This window comes from Thalassophryne amazonica, chromosome 13 (genome assembly GCF_902500255.1).
Source record: "Thalassophryne amazonica chromosome 13, fThaAma1.1, whole genome shotgun sequence".
In the NCBI taxonomy this organism is placed as follows: Eukaryota; Metazoa; Chordata; class Actinopteri; order Batrachoidiformes; family Batrachoididae; genus Thalassophryne; species Thalassophryne amazonica.
In genome coordinates, this window is record NC_047115.1 from 28,953,714 (window position 1) to 28,978,096 (window position 24,383).

The 24,383-nt window shown below is 44.6% G+C and overlaps 1 protein-coding gene across 1 annotated transcript in view; it reads right to left on the reverse strand.

Moving 5' to 3' along the window:
• Window positions 1-20,902, reverse strand: part of LOC117523959 (Alstrom syndrome protein 1-like) — a 47,426-nt gene extending 26,524 nt beyond the window's left edge. The window contains exons 1-3 of the mRNA XM_034185641.1: window positions 20,597-20,902; window positions 5,793-5,968; window positions 1,773-1,953 (exon numbers count right to left, since the gene is read on the reverse strand). Coding sequence (XP_034041532.1) covers window positions 1,773-1,953; window positions 5,793-5,968; window positions 20,597-20,888 — 649 coding nt within the window. The 5' untranslated portion in view covers window positions 20,889-20,902. The remainder of the gene's footprint in view (window positions 1-1,772; window positions 1,954-5,792; window positions 5,969-20,596) is intronic.
• Between the last annotated feature and the right edge of the window lie 3,481 nt (window positions 20,903-24,383).

The following is a 24,383-nucleotide window of genomic DNA, read 5'->3' on the forward strand; positions in this document are numbered from 1 at the left end:
GTTTTAGGCACAATATACAAAGAGTTTGATGTTGTAATGTTTATGCTGTTGTCCGTGTGCAGCGGTTAAAGTGCAGCCTGATCAGAACGTCTCAATGCATTTCTCAATGTTAATGACATCTTGCAGAGCGGAGAACTCTTAGAAGTTTTGCGAGATTTTAAACCTCAATAGGATGTATTGGCTATTGGGCAATTCTATGGTAACGGAATTACAACAGCAGCAAAATCTGGACATACGAGGTCTGTCCAAAAAGTATCGTACCTTTTTATTTTTTTCAAAAACTATATGGATTTGATTCATATGTTTTTACGTCAGCCAAGCTTGAACCTTCGTGCGCATGCGTGAGTTTTTCCACGCCTGTCGGTTGCGTCATTCACCTGTGAGCAGGCTTTGAGTGAGGAGTGGTCCACCCCTCTTGTCGTTGTTTCATTGCGAGGAAATGGCGGAATGATTTGGGCTTTTTTTCCATCAGAATTTTTTCAGAAACTGTTAGAGACAGGCAGCTGGAAACCATTCAAAAAATTTATCTGGCTTTCGGTGAAAATTTTACGGGCTTCACAGAGAATAAGGAGTGTTAATACAGCTTTAAGGACGGCCCACAATGGCGAGCCGCCATCGAAAGGCAGAAAACACCACATCATTTCTAAACGGATGGCTGTGTGGAGCCGGGACCGTCGTGAGCAATTTCTCTGGTTATCACACATCAGCCATTTTCCGGCAGATTTCACTTTTAACAAGAGATTTTGTCGTGGATAGCCGCACAGAGGCTTCGCGCGTCACGACCGATTCGCTGATCGAGCGAGACAAAGGAACACCTCCGTTTCGGAGTGCCAGGGGACAAGTTGGGACATGCCTATCTCGGCTTTCAATGCTTACCAGCCCAGTGAGTATAAGAGAAATTGTGGAGAGCTATTGGCAACAGATAACTGGCTTTTTTACTGTGCTATGGCAATTGCTGTAGCTTGCCATCACATATGATATTAATGTATAAAATTCTGCTCTACTGAAGCATAAATTCTTCTAAAAACAGATTTTTAGACTTTTAGACTTTTAAGGCAACATTACATAGTACGAATACACAAATCAGCATTATCTTTTGATCTCATCTGCATGAGCTGGAGAGAGTGATTGGATTTAATGCTGCTCACTAAGACACATTTCAATGCCAGATAAATTTCTATTTAGATATAATCTGGATATGAAACACATTTTATGCCTGGTGTAAATGGAGCAATTGACAACACATGAGCTGCAGCACTTGCAATTGCGGAATTAAGCACATACTGAAAGCTCTGATGACAGGAGTTGAAAAGAAGAAGAAAACAGCCAAAAATAGGGTCTGGTTTGTTTTCTTCACTACAGCTGCTAATTTATTCACCAAGTTATTTAAATATGTCAGAATATATTCAGCCATGTTGCGATACATTGCTTTCTGTGCCATTAAATATGGCCATCACTACCTTTTGTCCAAATCTTTGTGTTTTCAATACAAGCAGGTTTAAAGGAAAATGCTTGAACTGATCTGCAATACCAGATAATGGCCAGCAGAGAGCAAAGTTGGATAGATGCCACCAGAGACAGTGAGATGAATATGCAACATTCTTTTGTCAGTTTACTGGTTAAAAAAAAAGTCAACAGAATATTGTTTATTACAAGAGTATTTGTGGGATGAAAAATTCTGCTTGTCATTGGAAAGTGAACAGTAAAAGTATGACTGAAGTGCTTACAAAAAACAAAGGAAACATTGTAACACTACATTTCTATCCACCTACTGCTGATTGGATCTGGTGTGGTGCAGTTCGTCTTTGGTTTGCCTCGATCTTCCCTGAGGCCCTGGACCAGATCTGGGTTGAAGTCCTGCAGAGCTTTTCTTCTCTTGACACACTGCTCCAGCCTCCTCAACCGCTCCTGGGATCGACTGATGAAGTCCGGTCTGAGGAGCTCTAAAGCTTCCTGGGAAGGCAGGGTTATATCTACAGTAATAACTCACAGAACTCACAGACAATAATCTCATGGCAAGAGAAACAAAACACTTCACAGCATGTGAATCTATTCTAAAAATATCCTTAATTTATTCGTTAACCTTTAATATCTAGGAGGTATATAAGAAACGTTATCAGCTTTAGGGATAAAGGTAAGACAGCTTTATTAACTGAAGCAATCTGAACCCTCATAAACCTTACTGGACCTTTACTCTTCACAGTGATAAGATACAACTTAGTAAATTAACAGAGTAAAAAGAAAGAAGCATAAAATAAAATTTAAAACTACACTGCAGGGAGAATTTACAACGAGAACCATGCATGTGCCATGCACGTAACAACCCCATCTCATGACATTTTGTGATGGTATCACGAAATGTAAATTTATCTATATGTTTGTGATACCGTCACAAAAACCGCCACATTTGTTGTGATGGTATCATGAATTTATTTTGTGATGGTGTCCAGGGGCGTAGGTTTGCATATGGACCATAGGGACAAGTCACAACCAATATTTTGGGATGGCAAAATAGTCCCTACCAATATTTAGCATTTTTTTTTTATATAACAAAATCATTCACTATTTTTTTGCGAACTCGATACTATAATTTTAGTCATCACGTTTTGTGTTTTCGACGTGCCAGAGTGACAGGGTTACCATGTTGCAATTTCATTGGCTCACGTTCTTCTCACATGGACGTAAACAAAGCGCATCTCGTGGCAGGCAGTGCTTCATTTGTAAAGTGGGAGGTCCCGGAGCGCAGAGGATGGGTGGCTCCGGTGCAGTGTTGCCAGATGTACGATAATTATCGTATTTGTACGATAGTTTTGCCATCTGTACGATGTACGATCTATAATGGGAAAAAACCCAATATGTACGATAATTTCAGTTGGTTGCCCAAACACGCATCTCTCTCTGACACCCAAGAATCATTTTGCAGGCGTTGCACTCAGGTGGCATCAAAGACACAACACACACAGGGCTGCTGCTGGCTTTGGGCAGTCATTTGAAAGCCCGCCCCCTCCCCATACAAAGTAATGAGTTCCCATCCAATCTCTGCAGGACAGGACAGGAAGATTCCCCAACCAACATCTTTTTTTTTTTTCGAAACTGTATTTCAACAAATGCAATAACAAACGAACAAAACACAAGAGCAAAGAGATATACAAGAAAAATAAAAAAAAAGTTCAAGTTCCTTATGGAGGTGTCAACATTTTTTCTGTGTTCAACAAAATCTGCACAAGTGGCCATGGCATCGGATGACGACAGCGACCTCGAGGTTGAATTCAACTCTTTCTAGTCTGGTAATTAACACATGTTTGTGTTACTTCACAGTCTGGTAGTGCATTTGCTTGTGCATTTGCGTTCTTTTTGTGCCATAGTTTCCCCATTAATATAATTACTGTTTAAAAATGTGACATAAAATTCTTTGTAAATTAAAAAAAAAACCCGCTAAAATAGCTACGTTGTATGCGTTTTGTTTGTGTACGATAATTTCTCCCAAAATACGATAATTTTGAGGTTTTGGTACGATAGTTTCATATTTCATATCTGGCAACACTGCTCCGGTGCAGAAAAACAAGAAGGGCGGGGGGGGGGGTTGCGAACAATGCTGTGCGCCACACTTAAAATAAACTGCACACCCACACAAACACGCACACACACCTTCACAAATTACACTAACATCCTGCCTTTTCCTCAAAAAATACTACATTTATGTTTGCTGTCTGTCTATGTACTTTTCTGTGACTTTTGCGCTCTTTTTCATACTTTTCCCTCGTTTCAAAAGTCACCGAACGCACTTTACTGTAATATATGCAACATATAGCATACTGTTGGATAGCACGGGTTCTTGGCTTGCTGTCAGTGTTGAAATTTTTCAGAGTGAGGGCTTACATGAGAACTTACGGTAATGAGAATCAGCGGCGCACTAGTGTGAAACGTCCGTGTTTTTCCTCTGTGTTATGACGTCACAGGCTTACGTTTACTGTAATACACCATATATATCATTGGAAATCCCTTTTTTTTGGCAAATTAGGTTGCCAGATACCTACAACTGCGTTATTGATGAAGAGAATAGATTATACATCTTGTTTGCAAAAACTTTTTTTTCTTTTTTTTGTTAGCTCCACAAGTATTTTTTTTTGTTGTCTTGTTCTCTCAGGTGTAGGCCTATAGAATAGATTCGTGATTTTGGGTGCAATTTTGTTATTTAAGCTATTTGTTTGTTTGCCTACACACTTAATATTGTAAATAAAGTGTTAAATTATTCAGCATTATGTCATCATATGTTATGTATTATGCTGTACTTGTACATCTAATGGTATGAGTGGGTTAGGGGGTGATGGTGGTGAGCAGGGGGGCCGGGTGGGGTGTGTGGTATTGTCCCTACCAAAGCTGAGACCAAACCTACGCCCTTGATGGTGTCACAAAATGCAGGGTGATGCCGGGGTGGGGGTCTGTGGGGGTTATGGTTAGGGTTAATGGAAGTGGTAGGGTTAGAAATAGCAAAATAATAATAATAATAAAAAAAAAATCACAAAAATGTGACTCATTTCATGACCTGAGCATAAAAAAGTATGAGTCATGAGGTGGAGGTGTACAGGAGCATGAAAATAAAAAGTGTGAGACTGGGCTGCAGGTGTTTCAGTGGGCCTTTGAGAGGGACCTTGCATGCAAATTCCTGAATGAATGAAAGTACATAGTCTGCAGCACAGTGAACTGCAGAATATTTACAGGTAAGATAAAAACTGTTCACTCTGATTTTGTTCAGTGCTTGCAATATGTTTTTGTATCAAAGCACAGCTTGTTATGCATCTTAATTTTATAATAACATGAGTCTGGAGGGTGCTATGGTTTATCATCAACCCTCCATCTTTGGTTAACAGCCCAACATTCTGGGGAGGAAGAAAAGTAGCATAAAAATGTAAACAATAGTAAAATCCAGAGTTGGCTGTTTACATAAGTTCTGCTTTTTCTGTTCTGAATTTTCCCCTCACCTATATTTGACATTATTAAACTACTGATTTTGGAGCACGTGTTGGTGTCATGCATTTCTGCACCCACCATATTGCAGAACGACCCTGTGTCCTGGATGGCAACCACCCAAACAGACAGCAGGTGCAACACCATGTCTTGAAATTAGTCACTTGAAATGTGGGCATTCCCTTGGAACCTCCAGCTGCTGGGATCCTCAACACTGAGTCACCTGCATGCTGGAACACACCCAGAGAAAAAAACGGCACGTCCAAAATGTCGTAGGTGATGTTCTCACATAATGCAAGTGATTCTCCTCATCTTAGCCTTCTCAAGTAACAGGTCATTTGACAAAAAGTGATTCCAGCGATACCGAATATGCTCTGAAGATACCTGGTACCAAAGACATCCATTTGATGCCTGAGGCCACTGGTTAGCATCCAAGTCTCACAACCATACAGTAAGACAAGAAGCACCATGGGCCTAGACCTTAATTTTCCTGCAAAGATATTGACATCACCTAACATCTCTGAGCAACCTCATGACTCCATACGTGTTTCCCAGTTGTCTCTCAAAGGCTGAGGACCTAGACACATAAATGCCACTGTTGAGATAAGTGAACATTTTGCAAGTTCGACACTTTCACCACACGCAAATTCATAAAACATAATACAAAATAATTATAACTTGCAGGATCCTGATGTTTGTGGAAGCTTTGTGCTCCATTTTGTGTACGAGTAGCATAGGGAGGTCCAAGATTATTCAAACCACCTGTACTCCTAAAATGGTTAATTATTTTTTACAAGGAAAGAGTAACAGAATGTGGCTCCTACTTTGAGGCTGAGCGTCCTGGTTGTGCCTTCCAATGAGTCAGCCTTTCGTCTGGAATGATAAAAACAGGTCTCCTCACATAAACATGATGATGTTTGAGGCTTTGTGGACCGGCAGACCGCTTCTCGCCATTCTATTTTGTCACTCTTTGTTTGCCTGTGCCACAATCTGGAGTCCACTTGAAAGAGAGAGAGAGAGAGAGAGGCGCAATAACTGTGAAATTGAATTTTGCAAGGGACATAGAAACAAGTGGAGGAAAAACCAACAACGAGCAAATAGAGAGAAAAAAAATCTGTACTGTAAAAACCAAGAATGCCAAGATCATTTTTCACATGGTGACTTTCACAGTTAATATGAAAGAAATTATTTTCTCAATTGTTTCTATTTGGTGGTGAATAAAAGACACAGAGGAGTGTACATATATTCTTCCCCTTGCAGACTGAGTTATAGCCCAATTTTCACAATGTTCTTGAGTCCCATTGATGCTTTTATGATCTGGAGAAGGAGGAAAATGAAGAGACCTCACACTGACCCTATACCGCCATCCTACTCACACACACACACACCACACACACACACACACACACACACACACACACACCACACACACACACACACACACACACACACACACACCACACACACACACACACACACACACACACACACACACACACACACACTATTGGCCAAGTCCCAGAGAGAGAGAGAGAGAGAAACCCTGCGGGAACATGAGTGTGGTTTATGAATAATGTAAAAGATGACAGTGCATCCATCCTGCGACCGTAACGCCAGTCCTCCATCTTCTCTGGAATATATATCTCCACTGAATCGTGAGCCAAAACCATGCGGCATGCAGGTGGAGCATCATCACGTGCTCTGGGAAGCACATGTAAAACCGCAACACTGCTACTCGGGCTAATTCTAATATTCCGTCACACATAGCCAGAATGAGGCAGAATAGCGTCAGATGAATCAGCCCACATCCGAAAAGTGTTGGGTTTCAGTTCCACAACGTTCTGACAGCATTCTGCCAAAGTCCACACAGTTGGTCCGAGTCTGCCTGCTGTCCCGAGTGTGTTGCACATGTTCAAAGCACTCCGGGTGCCGTCTAGGTGGGACACCTATCCAACGGCGGTCTAAGCACCATCTGACCACAATTTACATATTCTGAAGGTGGTCCGAAATGATTTGGGTGCGTATGAGGGAACCTCGGGCATGGCAAAGCCTGCAGGCATGACCTGCACATGCCACTTATACACTTATAATGTCCACCTCCACTGTTCCCCCCCCAGAGTGCAAAGGAAATGTTGATGTGGCACGCAGCCATCCATGTACAGGGGATGTGAACACAGTGCAAAAAAATGAAACCACTGTGTACACTGTGGGTCAATGTGTCAGACAGTGCACGGCGCAGCAGATCTGGACAGGCTGTTAAATGGTAATGGACTGCATTTATATGGCGCTTTTCCATCTGCAACAGACGCTCAAAGTACTTTACAATAATGCCTCACATTCACCCTGATGTCAGGGTGCTGCCACACAAGGTACTCACTACACACTGACAGCAACTAGGGGATTAAGGACCTTGCCCAAGGGCCCTTAGTGATTTTCTGGTCAGGCTGGGATTTGAACCAAGGCTCCTCTGGTCTCAAGCCCAAAGTTTAACCACTAGACCATCACCTCCCCTGTTATATCCATAACAGATCTTACAGTACAGATAATATTCCTCCCCATCTGTGACATAAATAATATTACAATAATATGCTTTTGGAGGGCGGTATGCATTTTCAGAGGCCCGACTTCCATGACCAGTCGCCCACAATGACAGTCTAACTCGGGCAAATATCTGTCATTTTAAAAAAGCCTGTAGTCCAGAGTTGTCGCCCATTGAAAATGTGTAGCACATTATGAAGCGCAAAATATGACAATGGAGACCCCGGAATGTTGAACAACTGAAGTTGTACATCAAGCAAGAATGGGAAAGAATTCCACCTACAAAGCTTCAACAATTAGTGTCCTCCGTTCCCAAACACTTATTGAGTGTTGTTAGAAGGAAAGGTGATGTAACACAGTGGTAAACATACCACTGTCCCAGGTTTTTTGAAACGTGTTGTGAGGTGAAAAGTGTAGGAACACGGACCCACAACAGGGGGCGCAAATGAACGGACAATGGAATAAGCCAAAAATATAACAATTTAATGTTGTGAATGTGCACAACAGAGCAACAGACAACACAATTGAGATCAACAGTCAAATAAGTTACGGTGATGTGTGAGCAGGCTCGAGGATAGGAGACGCTGTCCCGAAAAGAGCCGGATCCCACACGCCTTCCACTCCACCGGACCTGAAGCAATCCTGGAGCTACCAAACACTGGGTCCCCAGGTGGCCACTGCCTCCGGCTGTCAGATCGGGTACTGCTGGCAGGAAGAACAGACAGGTGATGGTGGGTGTGTGAACACCCAGCAAACAGTTCAACATAAAGGTGGAAAGCACCTCCACTTCTCAATCACAATGTACACGGAGCTTGTACAGATCCTGAAGTCACACTTAAACAGAGTCTGCAAACTCAGAACAATGTCAGTCAGCACAGAAGTAAAAACGTTACCACTGTATGATACCAAAGGCTGAGACTTTTACTTGTCGGTAGACGATTTCTCGTCAGTGAGGTGAAGATGCTGCCCGGCTCTTATGGAGGTGTAGATGATGGTGATGAGTGACAGCTGGCGTTGTTGATGAGTGACAGCTGCCACTCCCGGTGCTCCGGCGCCCTCACGTGCCTGAAGCCCACACTTCAGGCAGGACGCCCTCTGGTGGTGGGCCAGCAGTACCTCCTCTTCAGCGGCCCACACAACAGGACCCCCCCCCTCAACAGGCGCCTCCTGGCACCCGACCAGGCTTGTCCGGGTGACGGGTGTAGAAGTCGGCCAGGAGGGCCGGGTCCAGGATGAAGCTCCTCTTCACCCAGGAGTGCTCTTCGGGTCCATAACCCTCCCAGTCCACAAGATACTGGAACCCCCGGCCCTTACGATGGACGTCCAGGAGCCGGCGAACTGTCCACGCAGGCTCCCCGTCGATGATCCGGGCAGGAGGCAGCGCTGGTCCAGGGGCACAGAGGGATGAGGTGTGGTGAGGCTTGAACCGGGAGACATGAAAGACTGGATGGATCCGCAGTGAAGCTGGCAGCCTCAGCTTCACCGCGGCAGGACTGAGGACCTTAATGATGGGGAAGGGGCCGATGTACCGATCCTTCAGTTTTTGTGAGTCCGCCTGTAACGGAATGTCTTTAGTCGACAGCCAAACCTCCTGCCCGGGCTGGTATGCAGCAGCCGGGGACCGCCGGCGGTCTGCATGGGCCTTGGCCCTCGTCCGGGCATTGAGCAGGGCAGAGCGGGCAGAGCGCCACACCCGATGGCACCGCCTCAGATGGGCCTGGACCGAGGGCACCCCGACCTCTCCCTCCACAAGTGGAAACAATGGGGGCTGGTACCCCAAACACACCTCAAACGGGGAGAGGCCGGTGGCAGACGAGACTTGACTGTTGTGTGCGTACTCGATCCAGGCCAGATGGTTGCTCCAGGCCGTCGGGTGCGCCGAGGTCACACAGCGAAGGGCCTGCTCCAATTCCTGGTTGGCCCGCTCTACCTGCCCGTTGGTCTGGGGATGGTACCCACATGAGAGGTGGTGGACCAGGAGGTCTGCACTCTCCTGGCCGTTGGGAGCTTTGGGAGGGCCACGAAGTGGGCCGCCTTGGAGAACCGGTCCACTATCGTGAGGATGGTGGTCATGCCCTGGGACAGCGGGAGGCCCGTGACGAAGTCCAGGCCGATGTGGGACCAGGTGCGGTGGGGCACGGGTAACGGCTGGAGGAGACCCTGTGCCCGTTGGTGGTCTGCCTTTCCCCTGGTGCAGGTGGTGCAGGCCTGCACATACTCCCGGACGTCGGCTTCCATAGACGCCCACCAGAAGCGCTGCTGACCACTGCCACGGTTCTTCGCACCCCTGGGTGACAGGAGAGCTTGGAACCGTGACAGAATTCCAGGACAGCAGCTCTGGCTTCCGGTGGACATAGAGTCTGTTCCTTAGGCCGGTCCCCGGGTCCGGGTTCCGTGCCAGGGCCTCCCGGACGGTCTTCTCCACATCCCAGGTGAGGGCTGCCACGATAGTGGACTCGGGGATGATAGGTTCCGGTGGATCTGACAGCTCGACCTTGACCTCCTCTTCATGGACCTGGGACAGGGCATCAGATCGCTGGTTCTTAGTCCTGGGACGGTAGGTAATCTGGAAGTCAAATCGCCCGAAGAACAGTGACCAGCGGGCCTTGCCTGGGGTTCAGACGCTTGGCGGTCCGAATGTACTCCAGGTTCCGATGGTCCGTGAAAACCGTAAATGGTACCGCAGCTCCCTCCCACAGGTGTCTCCACCTCCTCAAGAGCCTCTTCCACCGCAAGAAGTTCCCGATTACCGACGATCATAGTTCCGCTCCGCCGGGGTCAACCAGCGGGAAAAATAGGCACATAGATGGAGAATCTTGTCGGACACTCCGCTCTGGGACAGCACGGCTCCTATCCCTGAGTCAGAGGCATCCACTTCAACAACAAACTGGCGATTGGGATCGGGCTGCACCAGAACGGGTGCAGACGAGAACCGACGTTTCAACTCCCTAAACGCGGCTTCGCACCGATCCGACCAGGTGAAGGGGACTTTAGTGGAGATCAGGGCCGTCAGGGGGCTAACTACCTGGCTATAACCCTTAATAACCTCCGGTAGAAATTTGCAAAGCCGAGGAACTGTTGCAGCTTCCTACGGCTTGTCGGTTGGGGGCCAATCCCTCACCGCCGCAACCTTGGCCGGATCGGGTGCGACCGGAGTTGGAGGAGATTATGAACCGCCAGGAAGGACAAAGAAGTGCGGTGGAACTCGCACGTCTCGCCCTTCACAAACAGCCGATTCTCCAACAACCGCTGCAGGACCTGACATACATGCTGGACATGGGTCTCAGGATCTGGGGAGAAGAATGAGGATGTCGTCCAGGTATACGAAGACGAACCAGTGCAGGAAGTCCCGCAAGACATCATTAACCAATGCCTGGAACATCGCGGGCGCATTGGTGAGGCCGAACAGCATGACCAGGTACTCAAAGTGACCCAACGGGGTGTTAAATGCCGTCTTCCATTCGTCTCCCTTCCGGATCCGAACCAGGTGGTATGCATTTCTAAGATCCAATTTGGTGAAAATTTGGGCTCCATGCAGGGGCGTGAACACAGAATCTAACAGAGGCAGCAGGTATCGATTACGAACCGTGACTTCGTTCAGCCCTCTGTAGTCTATGCATGGACAGAGTCCGCCGTCTTTCTTGCCTACAAAAAAGAAACCTGCACCCATCGGGGAGGTGGAGTTCTGGATCAACCCAGCAGCTAAGGAGTCCCGGATATAGGTCTCCATTGATTCGCGCTGTGGGCGTGAGAGATTGTACAGCCTGCTGGACGGGTACTCAGCGCCTGGGATCAAATCAATGGCACAATCGTACGGACGGTGTGGGGGAAGAGCGAGTGCCAGATCTTTGCTGAAGACGTCAGCAAGATCATGGTACTCCTCAGGCACCGCTGACAGATTGGGGGGGACTTTAACCTCCTCATTAGCTGTCACACCGGGTGGAACCGAGGATCCTAAACATTCCCGGTGGCAGGTGTCGCTCCACTGTGTCACAACCCCAGACGGCCATCAATCCGGGGATTGTGCTTTAATATCCGTGGAAACCCCAAAATCACTCGGGAGGTAGAAGGTGTTATATAAAACACATCTCCTCCCTGTGATTTCCAGACACCAATCAATCAATCAATCAACTTTTTTCTTATATAGCGCCAAATCACAACAAACAGTTGCCCCAAGGCGCTCCATATTGTAAGGCAAGGCCATACAATAATTATGAAAAACCCCAACGGTCAAAACGACCCCCTATGAGCAAGCACTTGGCAACAGTGGGAAGGAAAAACTCCCTTTTAACAGGAAGAAACCTCCAGCAGAACCAGGCTCAGGGGGGCAGTCTTCTGCTGAGACTGGTTGGGGCTGAGGGAAAAAAACAGGAAAAAGACATGCCGTGAAGGGGGGCAGAGATCGATCACTAATGATTAAATGCAGAGTGATGCATATGGAGCAAAAAGAGAAAGAAACAGTGCATCATGGGAACCCCCCCACAATCTACGTCTAAAGCAGCATAACCAAGGGATGGTCCAGGGTCACCCGATCCAGCCCTAACTATAAGCCTTAGCGAAAAGGAAAGTTTTAAGCCTAATCTTAAAAGTAGAGAGGGTATCTGTCTCCCTGATCTGAATTGGGAGCTGGTTCCACAGGAGAGGAGCCTGAAAGCTGAAGGCTCTGCCTCCCATTCTACTCTTACAAACCCTAGGAACTACAAGTAAGCCCGCAGTCTGAGAACGAAGCGCTCTAATGGGGTAATATGGTACTACGAGGTCCCTAAGATAAGATGGGACCTGATTATTCAAAACCTTATAAGTAAGAAGAAGAATTTTAAATTCTATTCTAGAATTAACAGGAAGCCAATGAAGAGAGGCCAACACGGGTGAGATATGCTCTCTCCTGCTAGTCCCCGTCAATACTCTAGCTGCAGCATTCTGAACCAACTGAAGGCTTTTTAGGGAACTTTTAAGACAACCTGATAATAATGAATTACAATAGTCCAGCCTAGAGGAAATAAATGCATGAATTAGTTTTTCAGCATCACTCTGAGACAAGACCTTTCTGATTTTAGAGATATTGCGTAAATGCAAAAAGGCAGTCCTACATATTTGTTTGATATGCGCTTTGAATGACATATCCTGATCAAAAATGACTCCAAGATTCTCACAGTATTACTAGAGATCAGGGAAATGCCATCCAGGAGTAACGATCTGGTTAGACACCATGCTTCTAAGATTTGTGGGGCCAAGTACAATAACTTCAGTTTTATCTGAGTTTAAAAGCAGGAAATTAGAGGTCATCCATGTCTTTATGTCTGTAAGACAATCCTGCAGTTTAGCTAATTGGTGTGTATCCTCTGGCTTCATGGATAGATAAAGCTGGGTATCATCTGCGTAACAATGAAAATTTAAGCAATACCGTCTAATAATACTGCCTAAGGGAAGCATGTATAAAGTGAATAAAATTGGTCCTAGCACAGAACCTTGTGGAACTCCATAATTAACTTTAGTCTGTGAAGAAGATTCCCCATTTACATGAAAAACTGTAATCTAGTAGACAAATATGATTCAAACCACCGCAGCGCAGTGCCTTTAATACCTATGACATGCTCTAATCTCTGTAATAAAATTTTATGGTCAACAGTATCAAAAGCAGCACTGAGGTCCAACAGAACAAGCACAGAGATAAGTCCACTGTCCGAAGCCATAAGAAGATCATTTGTAACCTTCACTAATGCTGTTTCTGTACTATGATGAATTCTAAAACCTGACTGAAACTCTTCAAATAGACCATTCCTCTGCAGGTGATCAGTTAACTGTTTTACAACTACCCTCTCAAGATCTTTGGAGAGAAAAGGAAGGTTGGAAATTGGCCTATAATTAGCTAAGATAGCTGGGTCAAGTGATGGCTTTTTAAGTAATGGTTTAATTACTGCCACCTTAAAGGCCTGTGGTACATAACCAACTAACAAAGATAGATTGATCATATTTAAGATTGAAGCATTAAATAATGGTAGGACTTCCTTGAGCAGCCTGGCAGGAATGGGGTCCAATAAACATGCCGATGGTTTGGACGAAGCAACCAATGAAAATAACTCAGACAGAACAAACCGGAGAGAAAGAGTCTAACCAATACCGGCATCACTGAAAGCAGCCAAAGATAACGATACATCTTTGGGATGGTTATGAGTAATTTTTTCTCTAATAGTCAAAATTTTGTTAGCAAAGAAAGTCATGAAGTCATTACTAGTTAAAGTTAATGGAATACTCAGCTCAATAGAGCTCTGACTCTTTGTCAGCCTAGCTACAGGCTGAAAAGAAACCTGAGGTTATTCTTATTTTCTTCAATTAGTGATGAGTAGAAAGATGTCCTAGCTTTACGGAGGGCTTTTTATAGAGCAACAAACTCTTTTTCCAGGCTAAGTGAAGATCTTCTAAATTAGTGAGACGCCATTTCCTCTCCAATTTACGGGTTATCTGCTTTAAGCTACGAGTTTGTGAGTTTACCACGGAGTCAGACACTTCTGATTTAAAGCTCTCTTTTTCACCACCAATGTCACTGGTTGTGTCTGATGTGTGATTAATGGCAGAAGGGTGCCATCTAGTGCCCGTACCTTCAATGGGGAAGGTAGTGCCACTAGAGGGAGCCCTACCTCCCTGGCCCATCTGCTGTCCAGCAGATTCCCTTCAGAACCGTGTCCACCAGTGCTGGGGCGTGAAGGGTAAGATCTCCACAAAGGATCGTCACTGGGATGCGTGCTGATCTACGGGCTTTTCCCGCGTGGGTGTTATGGCCCACCCTTAACCCAGTCTTTAAGGGCAGGCGTTGTAGTTTAGCCGTTTGGGGCAGTTTCTTTGTATGTGCTTGTCAGAGCCACAGAAAAAACATCCCCGTGAGCCAGCCTCCGTTGTCTGTCATGTGATTTTACTTTGGCCCTGCTCGTGTCCATAGCTTCGTCAGCAGGGGGAGCTGTGGCTCCACGGAGCTCTCTGACTGTGGAGCGTGGAGACGGCGGCACCGATTCGGACCCGGAAGGAAGAGGGACGGCTCGTGCCCGGCCATGCCCTTCGCCCTGCTCCCGACGGTGTTCTTCTAACCGGTTGTCTAACCGTATAACCAGCTCGACAAGCCCGTCAAAATCCTGCGGCTCATCCTTAGCCAGCAGGTGCTCCTTCAGGACCGGAGACAGTCCGTTTACGAAGGCGGCGCGGAGTGCAACGTTATTCCAGCCGGACCTCGCAGCTGCGATGCGGAAGTCGACTGCGTACTCGGCTGCACTCCGACGCCCTGTCTCATAGACAGCAGCACAGTCGAAGCGGTCTCGCCTCTATTGGGATGATCAAACACTTGTTTAAACTCCCTCACAAACCCAGTATATGTCATTAGGAGCCTTGAGTTTTGCTCCCAGAGCGCCGTACCAGGCGTGTGCCTCTCCTCGAAGCAAATTGATGACATAAGCCACCCGGCTGGCATCTGACGCGTACATGACGGGACGTTGTGCAAAGACGAGCGAACACTGCATTAAGAAGTCCGCGCACGTCCGACACAACCTCCGTACGGTTCCGGTGGGCTTACGTATGGTTCAGGGGATGGGGGGGGGGGGGGAGGTTCGTTGAATCAACAACTGGAATGTCTGTATTTAGTGCTCGGTCGGCTGGAGGAGGTGCTGCAGCAGCGCTGGAGTGCACGCTTCCACCTGGGCAGTGAGAGCCTCCATCCTCCGATTGAGTATGACATTCTGCTCGGTTACTAAATCCAACCAAGCAGTGAAGGCGGTTAAGATTTGCTGCAGCTCTCCTAACACGCCTCCTGCCGACGCCTGTGCACCCTGTGTTTCCAGGCGGTTCAAGCGATGGTTGACGCCCCTCGGGATCCATGACGCTGGCCGAGAATCCTGTTGTGAAAAGTGTAGGAACACGGACCCACAACAGGGGGCGCAAATGAACGGACAATGGAATAAGCCAAATAAACAATTAATGTTGTGAATGTGCACAACAGAGCAACAGACAACACAATTGAGATCAACAGTCAAACGTTACGGTGATGTGATGTCCCACGGAGCGGGACGTCCTGCAGCGCTTCCAGGCGCCTGTCGTCGGCCTGTTTCGAGCTGAAAACATCCTAATTTAAGGCTTAATTCACCCAGGACGTCGTGAGAGAACAGAGAAGATTTAGAAGAGGCCGGCATGAGGACTTTATGCTGACATTCCACTGTTTAAGGACATTTTTTAATGAAAGACGTGCGCGCAAATTCGCCGAGTCGTTTCCGTGACGACTCGGCAAATCTGTGTGCGCCGCGACAGGAAAAACACCTCCGTGTTGAAAACCATTTGTAAAATTCAGGCGGCTTTTGATGGCTTTCAACAAGTGAGTAACTGAGAAATTGTTTAACAGCTTGGGCATGTTCCAACTTGCCCGTTAAGGTTTCCAACGGAGGTGTTTTTCCGGTCGCGACCCCCCGCGGTCGGGTCCGGCCCGACATGCGACTCTGCCCGCATGTTCTTTCATTACAAAATGTCCGTTAACAATGGAATGTCCGAATAAACTCCTCATGCCGACTTCTTCTGAAAGTTCTATGACGACTTCCTGGATCAACAGAGCCTGAAATGTGGAAGTTTTCAACTTGAAACGGCGAGACGCTGCCGCCTCGAAGCGCAGATCATTGTCAGGCACCGTGGGCCGTCCTTACGGCAACACTACCAGACCAAAATCTCTCATCAGCCGTTAAAATTTTTACCGAAAACCAGCTGAATTTATCGAATGGTGTCCACTCAGTTGTGCCTTACAGTTTTGAAAAAATTTTGATCAAACAAAGCAGCAGTCTCTGAGCCTTCCTAAACAATGAAAAAATCGATGAGAGGGTGGGCGACTCCCATCAAAGACTGCCCACAGGCGATGACGTAATAGACAGGCGTGAAAAACTCTCGCATGCCCAAGAGGGTTCAAGCATGTCTGATGTAATCACACGTGATTCAAATCCATATGGTTTTTGAAAAAAATAATAAGGTCAGATACTTTTCTAATAGACCTCGTACACGGAGCTTGTACAGATCCTGAAGTCACACTTAAACAGAGTCTGCAAACTCATAACAATGTCAGTCAGCACAGAAGTAAAAACGTTACCACTGTATGATACCAAAGGATGAGACGTTTACTTTTGCGGTAGACGATTTCTCGGCAGTGAGGTGAAGATGCTGCCCGGCTCTTATGGAGGTGTAGATGATGGTGATGAGTGACAGCTGGCGTTGTTGATGAGTGACAGCTGCCACTCCTGGTGCTCCGGCGCCCTCACGTGCCTGAAGCCCGCACTTCAGGCAGGACGCCCCTCTGGTGGTGGGCCAGCAGTATCCTCTTCAGCGGCCCACACAACAGTGTTGCAGGCATCCATTTCAAAATGAGCAAATATTTGCACAAAACAAAAACGTTTATCAGTTTGAACATTAAATATCTTGTCTTTGTGGTCTATTCAGTGAATATAGGTTGAAAAGGATTTGCAAATTGTATTCTGTTTTTATTTACATTTCACACAACGTCCAACTACACATCTACTTTGATGCTTTGTGTGCTCTTACCCCTGTGTGCTACTGCCCATACTGCTGGAACCTCAATTTCCCTGAGGGAGTTTCCAAGAGATTAATAAAGTTCTAGCTAATTTAATCTTAACAATGTAACTCTAATCTGATTATCATTTTCCCAATGTAATCTGGTCTGACTATAGTTACTTATTTTGTAATCTGATTACATAGACCCAATTACATGTAATCTGTTACAACCCAGCGCTGCTGATAACTGAAGTAAACACATGAAAAACATTACAGTTCCTTGATTTGCCACATTAGGTTTCCCTGGAAAAGCGAGTTCCTCCACGTAGCCATCAGTGTTACATCCCAGTTTTACAGCAGAAAAAAAAAATCCTTCACAGCGTGGTTACACAACAGATTTGGTCTATACAGCTAGTACCTCATTCATGGCAACTATACAGAGGGTGAATAAAAATCAATCAATCAATCAATCAATCATCAGTGTATGCTATTTTAAAATGTAAGTTATGAACTACTCAGTTTATGTATACAGTCCTAAATCACAACTAAATTGTCCCTAGGCACTTCACAATTATTTATTTTGTGACTTTTGCTTACTTGTTACAAGATAAAAACACTGTTTTTAAGTTTTAAAAAATTGTCAATGGGACAAATGAATGGAAGTAAAGCCTTAAAATTAGCTGAGAAAACTCATTGTGGACTTTATTTTACAGGTATGTGGTAGAATTACCTTTAACACAGTGTCTTAAAGTCTTATGGTGAGCCCCTCCGTCCCCCCAAAAGCTTGTTTCATAAATTCAAATGAGCCTTTCTGCTATGTTGCATCAACAGCAGGAGGACAAGGATGTCTGGTTTTAAAATAACATAATGAATCAGATCAGATCCCCCCCTTGCTGTCAAACAGAAAAGGGGTTGTAAATGGCATAGCCTTCTTCCAAACATTCAGGGGCAGCAAATGCCCAGTGTGAAATCTGAAAGTACAGTTAGGTATTTCATGACAAGATCATACCTTATCTTATATCAGCATGCAGATCTGAAGAAAAGATTGCTTATAGAGCTACTTCGAAATTTTTTTTTAAACAATTCCTAAAACCTCTGCCCCATGCTGTAAAACAAAAAACAGGTTGTTTTTATGGTTTAAACCCCCCCCCCCCCCCCCAGCAGTTGTGATTGCCAGAATAATTTTGTAAAAAAAAAAAAAAAAAAAAAAAATCACTTAAAATACGTAAATAGCTTGAAAGAGCAACCTGTAAATTTAATGGTATGAAGATGTTGTAATTAACAGAAATTTCCATTTTAAACCAGATCACACTGTATTTTTTTATTTTTTTTTTTAGAAATTAGAAACAACATTATCATGTTTTTTAAACTAATGAACAATGATGCTGGGTTGTTGTGATGATTACTCTGGATGGCATTACCCTGACCTCTAGTAATACTGTGAGAAATCTTGGAGTTTTTGATCAGGATATGTCATTCAAAGCGCATATTAAACAAATATGTAGGACTGCTTTTTTGCATTTACGCAATATCTCTAAATTAGAAGGTCTTGTCTCAGAGTGATGCTGAAAAACTAATTCATGCATTTATTTCCCTAGGCTGGACTATTGTAATTCATTATTATCAGGTTGTCCTAAAAGTTCCCTGAAAGCCTTCAGTTAATTCAAAATGCTGCAGCTAGAGTACTAACGGGACTAGAAGGAGAGAGCATATCTCACCCATATTGGCCTCTCTTCATTGGCTTCCTGTTAATTCTAGAATAGAATTTAAAATTCTTCTTCTTACTTATAAGGTTTTAAATAATCAGGTCCATCTTATCTTAGGGACCTCATAGTACCATATCACCCCAATAGAGCGCTTCGCTCTCAGACTGCAGGCTTAATTGTAGTTCCTAGGGTTTGTAAGAGTAGAATGGGAGGCAGAGCCTTCAGCTTTCAGGCTCCTCTGTGGAACCAGCTCCCAATTCAGATCAGGGAGACAGACACCCTCTCTACCTTTAAGATTAGGCTTAAAACTTTCCTTTTTGCTAAAGCTTATAGTTAGGGGGATCAGGTGACCCTGAACCATCCCTTAGTTATGCTGCTATAGACTTAGACTGCTGGGGTGTTCCCATGATGCATGAGTGTTTCTTTCTCTTTTTGCTCTGTATGCACCACTCTGCATTAATCATTAGTGATTGATCTCTGCACTCTTCCACAGCAATGTCTTTTTCCTGGTTCTCTCCCTCAGCCCAACCCAGTCCCAGCAAGACTGCCCCTCCCTGAGCCTGGTTCTGCTGGAGGTTTCTTCCTGTTAAAAGGGAGTTTGTCCTTCCACTGTCGCCAAGTGCTTCTCACAGGGGGTCGTTTGACCGTTGGGGTTTTTAAGTAATTATTGTATGGCCTTGCCTTACAATATAAAGCGCTTGGGGCAACTGTTTGTTGTGATTTGGCGCTATATAAATAAAATGATTGATTGAAATTGATTAATTGATTGAAATAATCGGGTCATAATATTTAATGCCCACACCAAAGCAAGACTGTTATAAAAGCTACCACTCAGACCCCCAAATATGATGTAATGAACTCCTGAACTAAAGTTAGCCTGTTAGCTTAGGTTGTCAGTAAGGTGTTAATGGTGTTAGCATTTGTAGCATCAGTCAGGATGTTGTCCAGTTAATCTACAGTTACTGTGGAAAGAAGCAGGCCATAATTTTTAATGCCTACACCAAAGAAAAACCATTCTGAGAACCACCACTCAACCTCCAAAAATCATGTAATAAACACGTGACCTGAACTGAAGTTAGCCTGTTAGCTTAGCTTGTCAGTAAGGTGTTAATGGAGTTAGCATTTGTAGCATCAGTCAGGATGTTATGTCCACTTAATCCACAATTACTGAGGAAAGAAGCAGGCCATAATTTTTAATGCCTACGCCAAAGAAAAACCATTATGAGAACCAAGGCTTAAACACGCAAAATATGATGTAATAAAGACTCAAATCAAAGTTAGCCTTTTAGTTTTGGCTGTTTGTGTTCAAGCTTCATTTGTTCTTCCCAGGTCATACACGGTTTCACCCATGCTCTGCCGCTTTACCCACATATGGGCTGTGGACCACACACACACACACACACACACACCACACACACACCACACACACACACACAACACACACACACACACACACACACACACACACACACACACACACACACACACACACACACACACACACACACACACACAGTCTCGCTCTCTCTTTCTACTGTATGTTTAGAAGGTCTAACACCTGCTATTTTCTTGAAGTTACTATACTTGTGACCATCTTTTAAAACTTAAACGACTGCTTTCAATTTATCTTAAACAGTGAATGCTAGAATATACAGTGGAAGAACCTGGGTTGGTTCATTAACAATGTATGATGAATGAATCTAGAGTTAAAAAGTCAACTTCCTCCCCTCTAAGACCCTGGAATCACCTTCAACTTGCTCTTTGGATTTTCAAAATATGAGCCCCTGAAAGGATAGACAAATCCATTCGGGCTACTTCATATTTTTTCTTCTGAAGCAAGCTGATGAAAATCATACCTGGGCCAACGTTGAAACTGTGCCGTCTGTGCCTGAAATTGCTCAGAGTAGTGAAGGCAGCTTCATCTGCATTCCCCTTCTGCTTTACAGCTTTTGTGTTTGAGGGCCTTGGCGCTCTGAATGACAATAATCCCAAAGTGGCACTGTGGCGCTGTGTTTCTGAATCGTCGGCCTTGCTGTTTACACCATGAATGGATCCTACTGGATCGACCTTGCGGTCCCGTTGCTTTGACAGATAGCCTCTGCTTTGACCTGAGGATGCCGATTGACTGTATTTGTCACCGTCCAACATGGCAACATCTGTTTTGGCTGGTTTGTTACCAGTAGAACGTTTCGCCTAGATGAAACGCCAAGGCAAAGGACAAAGTGGATGTTACAGAATGGGCCGAATGGCTCGTCTTCCCGCGAGTTCCTTGAGTGAAATTGTGAGTGACTTGTCCAAAAACAACCGAACTCATGTACTTCAGGGACAACACAATATGGATGCAAGATCGATAGCAAGGCTGTGCAATCTGGTGGCTTAAGGAGCCAGCTTTGGTGTAGCTCCTGCTGGGTTTCAAAGGTTGTGCAGTCCTCTTTCCAGCATCGCTCATTACAAGTCCATTAGCTGGTGCGGTGCCTTGTCCAAACGTCTTTGGCGTTAGAACAGCAGGATTCATAGAGTTCAAGCCCAGTTGGGAGTGTGAGACTCTCATTGTGATTGTGGATGAGAATTATGGACTTTGTTGTAAAGGTTCTGGTAGCTCTGGTGAAACCAGCTCCTCCACATAAAATAATTCTGGAACGTGAAACCTGCAGGCAGTACCGTAGTCCAGGATGCAACTGTAATGGAAGAACCTCCTTCACACCACATTAGTGTTCTAAACTGTCAGGATGCCTTCGTCTAAGATTGAGAATCTGCAGCGAGTCTTCCAGCACTACGTCTCAGCAGTGACCCTTACTGCAGGCCTGTGAAAAGACAGGAAAAGGCAAAACTTCATAATGGGACCGTGCCTCTTGGAGTATACCGTCAGTTCTCCGCAAACAGAATGATTCTGTCATTGAAATTAAATCAAGAAATATGGCCAATACAGAGATATTTGTTGCTGTGATTTGATTTGAGAGATTTATTATCAGCTCTCATTCTTGGCTTCTTTCTTGATCTGTTGTTGTTGCCATGACAGTGTGTTATTTGATGGGCAGAACTTGGGACAAATTATTCCTGATATTTAAAATGAACACTCCAGATCTGGCAATTTTAAAAGTAAAAGTTGATACCCTGGTTTATTCCTCATTTGAGGTAGCTTTAGGAGAATGAAAAACACTTTGAATATTCAACAGGTATTTGAAAAATGTTCATTTTCTAGGTACATGCACTCTAAAAAAAAAAAAAAAAAAAAAATGCACTGCTCAGTTATACAAAAAAGATAACAATTTACATGGGTCTTTTTGTAAGTAATTCCAACTCATCCATTCCTGAGTGCACACCATAAGACTTCAATACTCAGAGTAACTCAGGTTTAGGAAAGCATTTGGTTAAATTATTTTGTTTACTTGATTTGCTTTGTCCTCTCCAAGGTTTACAATTTGAAATGAATTTTAAAAGCAATACACAATATCTTAGATATTATGCTCAGCTGTCATGTTTCCTTTGTAGCCTGCCAGCTTCTGTGTCAGGGTTTGTAACAGAAACATTTCCTTTGCATAAAAACATAACAGGAGGCTTTGAATGCATACAGTCCATCCGGAAAGTATTCACAGCACTTTTTCCACCACTTGTTATGTTACAACCTTATACCAAAATGGAGTAAATTCATTTTCCCCCTCAAAATTGTACTCACTACACCCCATAATGACAACATGAAGTTTTTTTTTTCAAATTTTTGCAAATTTATTAAAAATAAAAACTAAAAAAAAAAGAAGAAAAAAATCACATGTAGATAAGTATTCAAACCCTCTGCTCAATAATTTCTTGATGCACCTTTGGCAGCAGTTACAGCCTCAAATCTTCTCAAGATAGGTGCACCAAGCTTATGGCATTATATTCAAATGTCACAAACTTGGTGCACCTATCTTTGGGCAGTTTTGCCCATTCCTCTTTGCAACACCTCTCAAGCTCCATCAGGTTGGATGGGGAGCGTCGGTGCACAGGCATTTTCAGATCTCTCCAGAGATGTTCAATCGGATTCAGATCTGGACTCTGGCTGGGCCACTCAAGGACATTCAGAGTTCTCCTGAAGCCACTCCCCTGATATCTTGGCTGTGTTCTTAGGGTTATTGTCCTGCTGACAGATGAACCGTTACTCCAGTCAGAGGTAAGAGCGCTCTGGAGCAGGTTTTCAGGATGTTTCTGTACATTGCTGCATTCATCTTTCCCTCAATCCTGACTAGTCTCCCAGTCCCTGCCACTGAAAAACATTCCCACAGCATGATGCTGCCATCACCATGCTTCACTGTAGGGATGGTGCCTGGTTTCCTCCAAACATGACACCTGACATTCAAGCCAAAGAGTTGATTCTTTGTCTCATCAGACCACAGAATTTTTTTTTCATGGTCCTTCAGTACCATGAAAACAGGTATCTTTTGGCAAACTCCAGACAGACTGCCATGTGCCTTTTACTAAGGAGTGGCTTCCGTCTGGCCACTCACTCTACCACACAGGCCTGATTGGTGGATTGCTGCAGAGATGGCTGTCCTTCTGTAAGGTTCTCCTATCTTCACAGAAGAATGCTGGAGCTCTGACAGAGTGACCATCAGGTTCTTGGTCACCCCCCTGACTAAGGTCCTTCTCCCCCGATCGCTCAGTTTAGACAGACGTCCACCTTTAGGAAGAGTCCTGTCATGGATCCGAACTTCTTCCATTTACAGATGATGGAGGCCACTGTGCTCATTGGGACCTTCAAAGCAGCAGAAATGTTTCTGTACCCTTCCCCAGATTTGTGCCTCGAGACAATCCTGTCTTGGAGGTCTACAGACAATTCATTTGACTTCATGTTGGTTTGTGCTCTGAAATGCACTCACTGTCAACTGTGGGACTTTATGTGTAGACAAGTGTGTGCCTTTCAAAATCATGTCCAATCAACTGAATTTACCCCAGGTGGACTCAAATTAAGCTGTGGAAACGTGGATGATCAGTGGTAACAGGATGCACCTGAGCTGAATTTTGAGCTTCATGGCAAATGCTGTGAATACTTATGTACATGTGATTTCGTAGTTTTTTATTTTCATAGATTTTCAAAAATCTAGAAAAAAAAAAAAAAAAACAAAAAACATTTTACACTTTGTCATTATGGGGTATTGTGCATAAAATTATGAGGAAAAAAAAAAACTGAATTTCATCCCATTTTGAATAAGGCTATAAATAACAAAATGTGAAAAAGGTAAAGCCCTATGAATACTTTCCGGATGCACTGTATTTCAAAAACGTCTGAAAAAGTTAGCCACTAGTTGGGTTGATTTCTATAAAAAAGTGTACTGCATCAGTGAAACCCACAGAATTAATTCCCTGAATAGAGGTAAAGCCAACTGCAGGGATCCCTGATTTGCACTCCGCCGCAAAATGTGGTAATGTGTGTCTTTGCTAGAGTGCATTCTTATGTCAGTGTTACATGCGGTGCGGTCAGCTAGTCCTCACTTTGTGTTATTTGCTTCATTCTTTGCTATTACTTTCCTGGAGGTGATGCAGGTTGCCATGTAAGAAAGATCAACCAAGCAGAAACAACAAACATATTCAAAATGGTAATGCTCTCAGATTTGCTAACCATCTGATTTCATAACATCCTACCCAAATCAAGCTTAAACAGTTCTA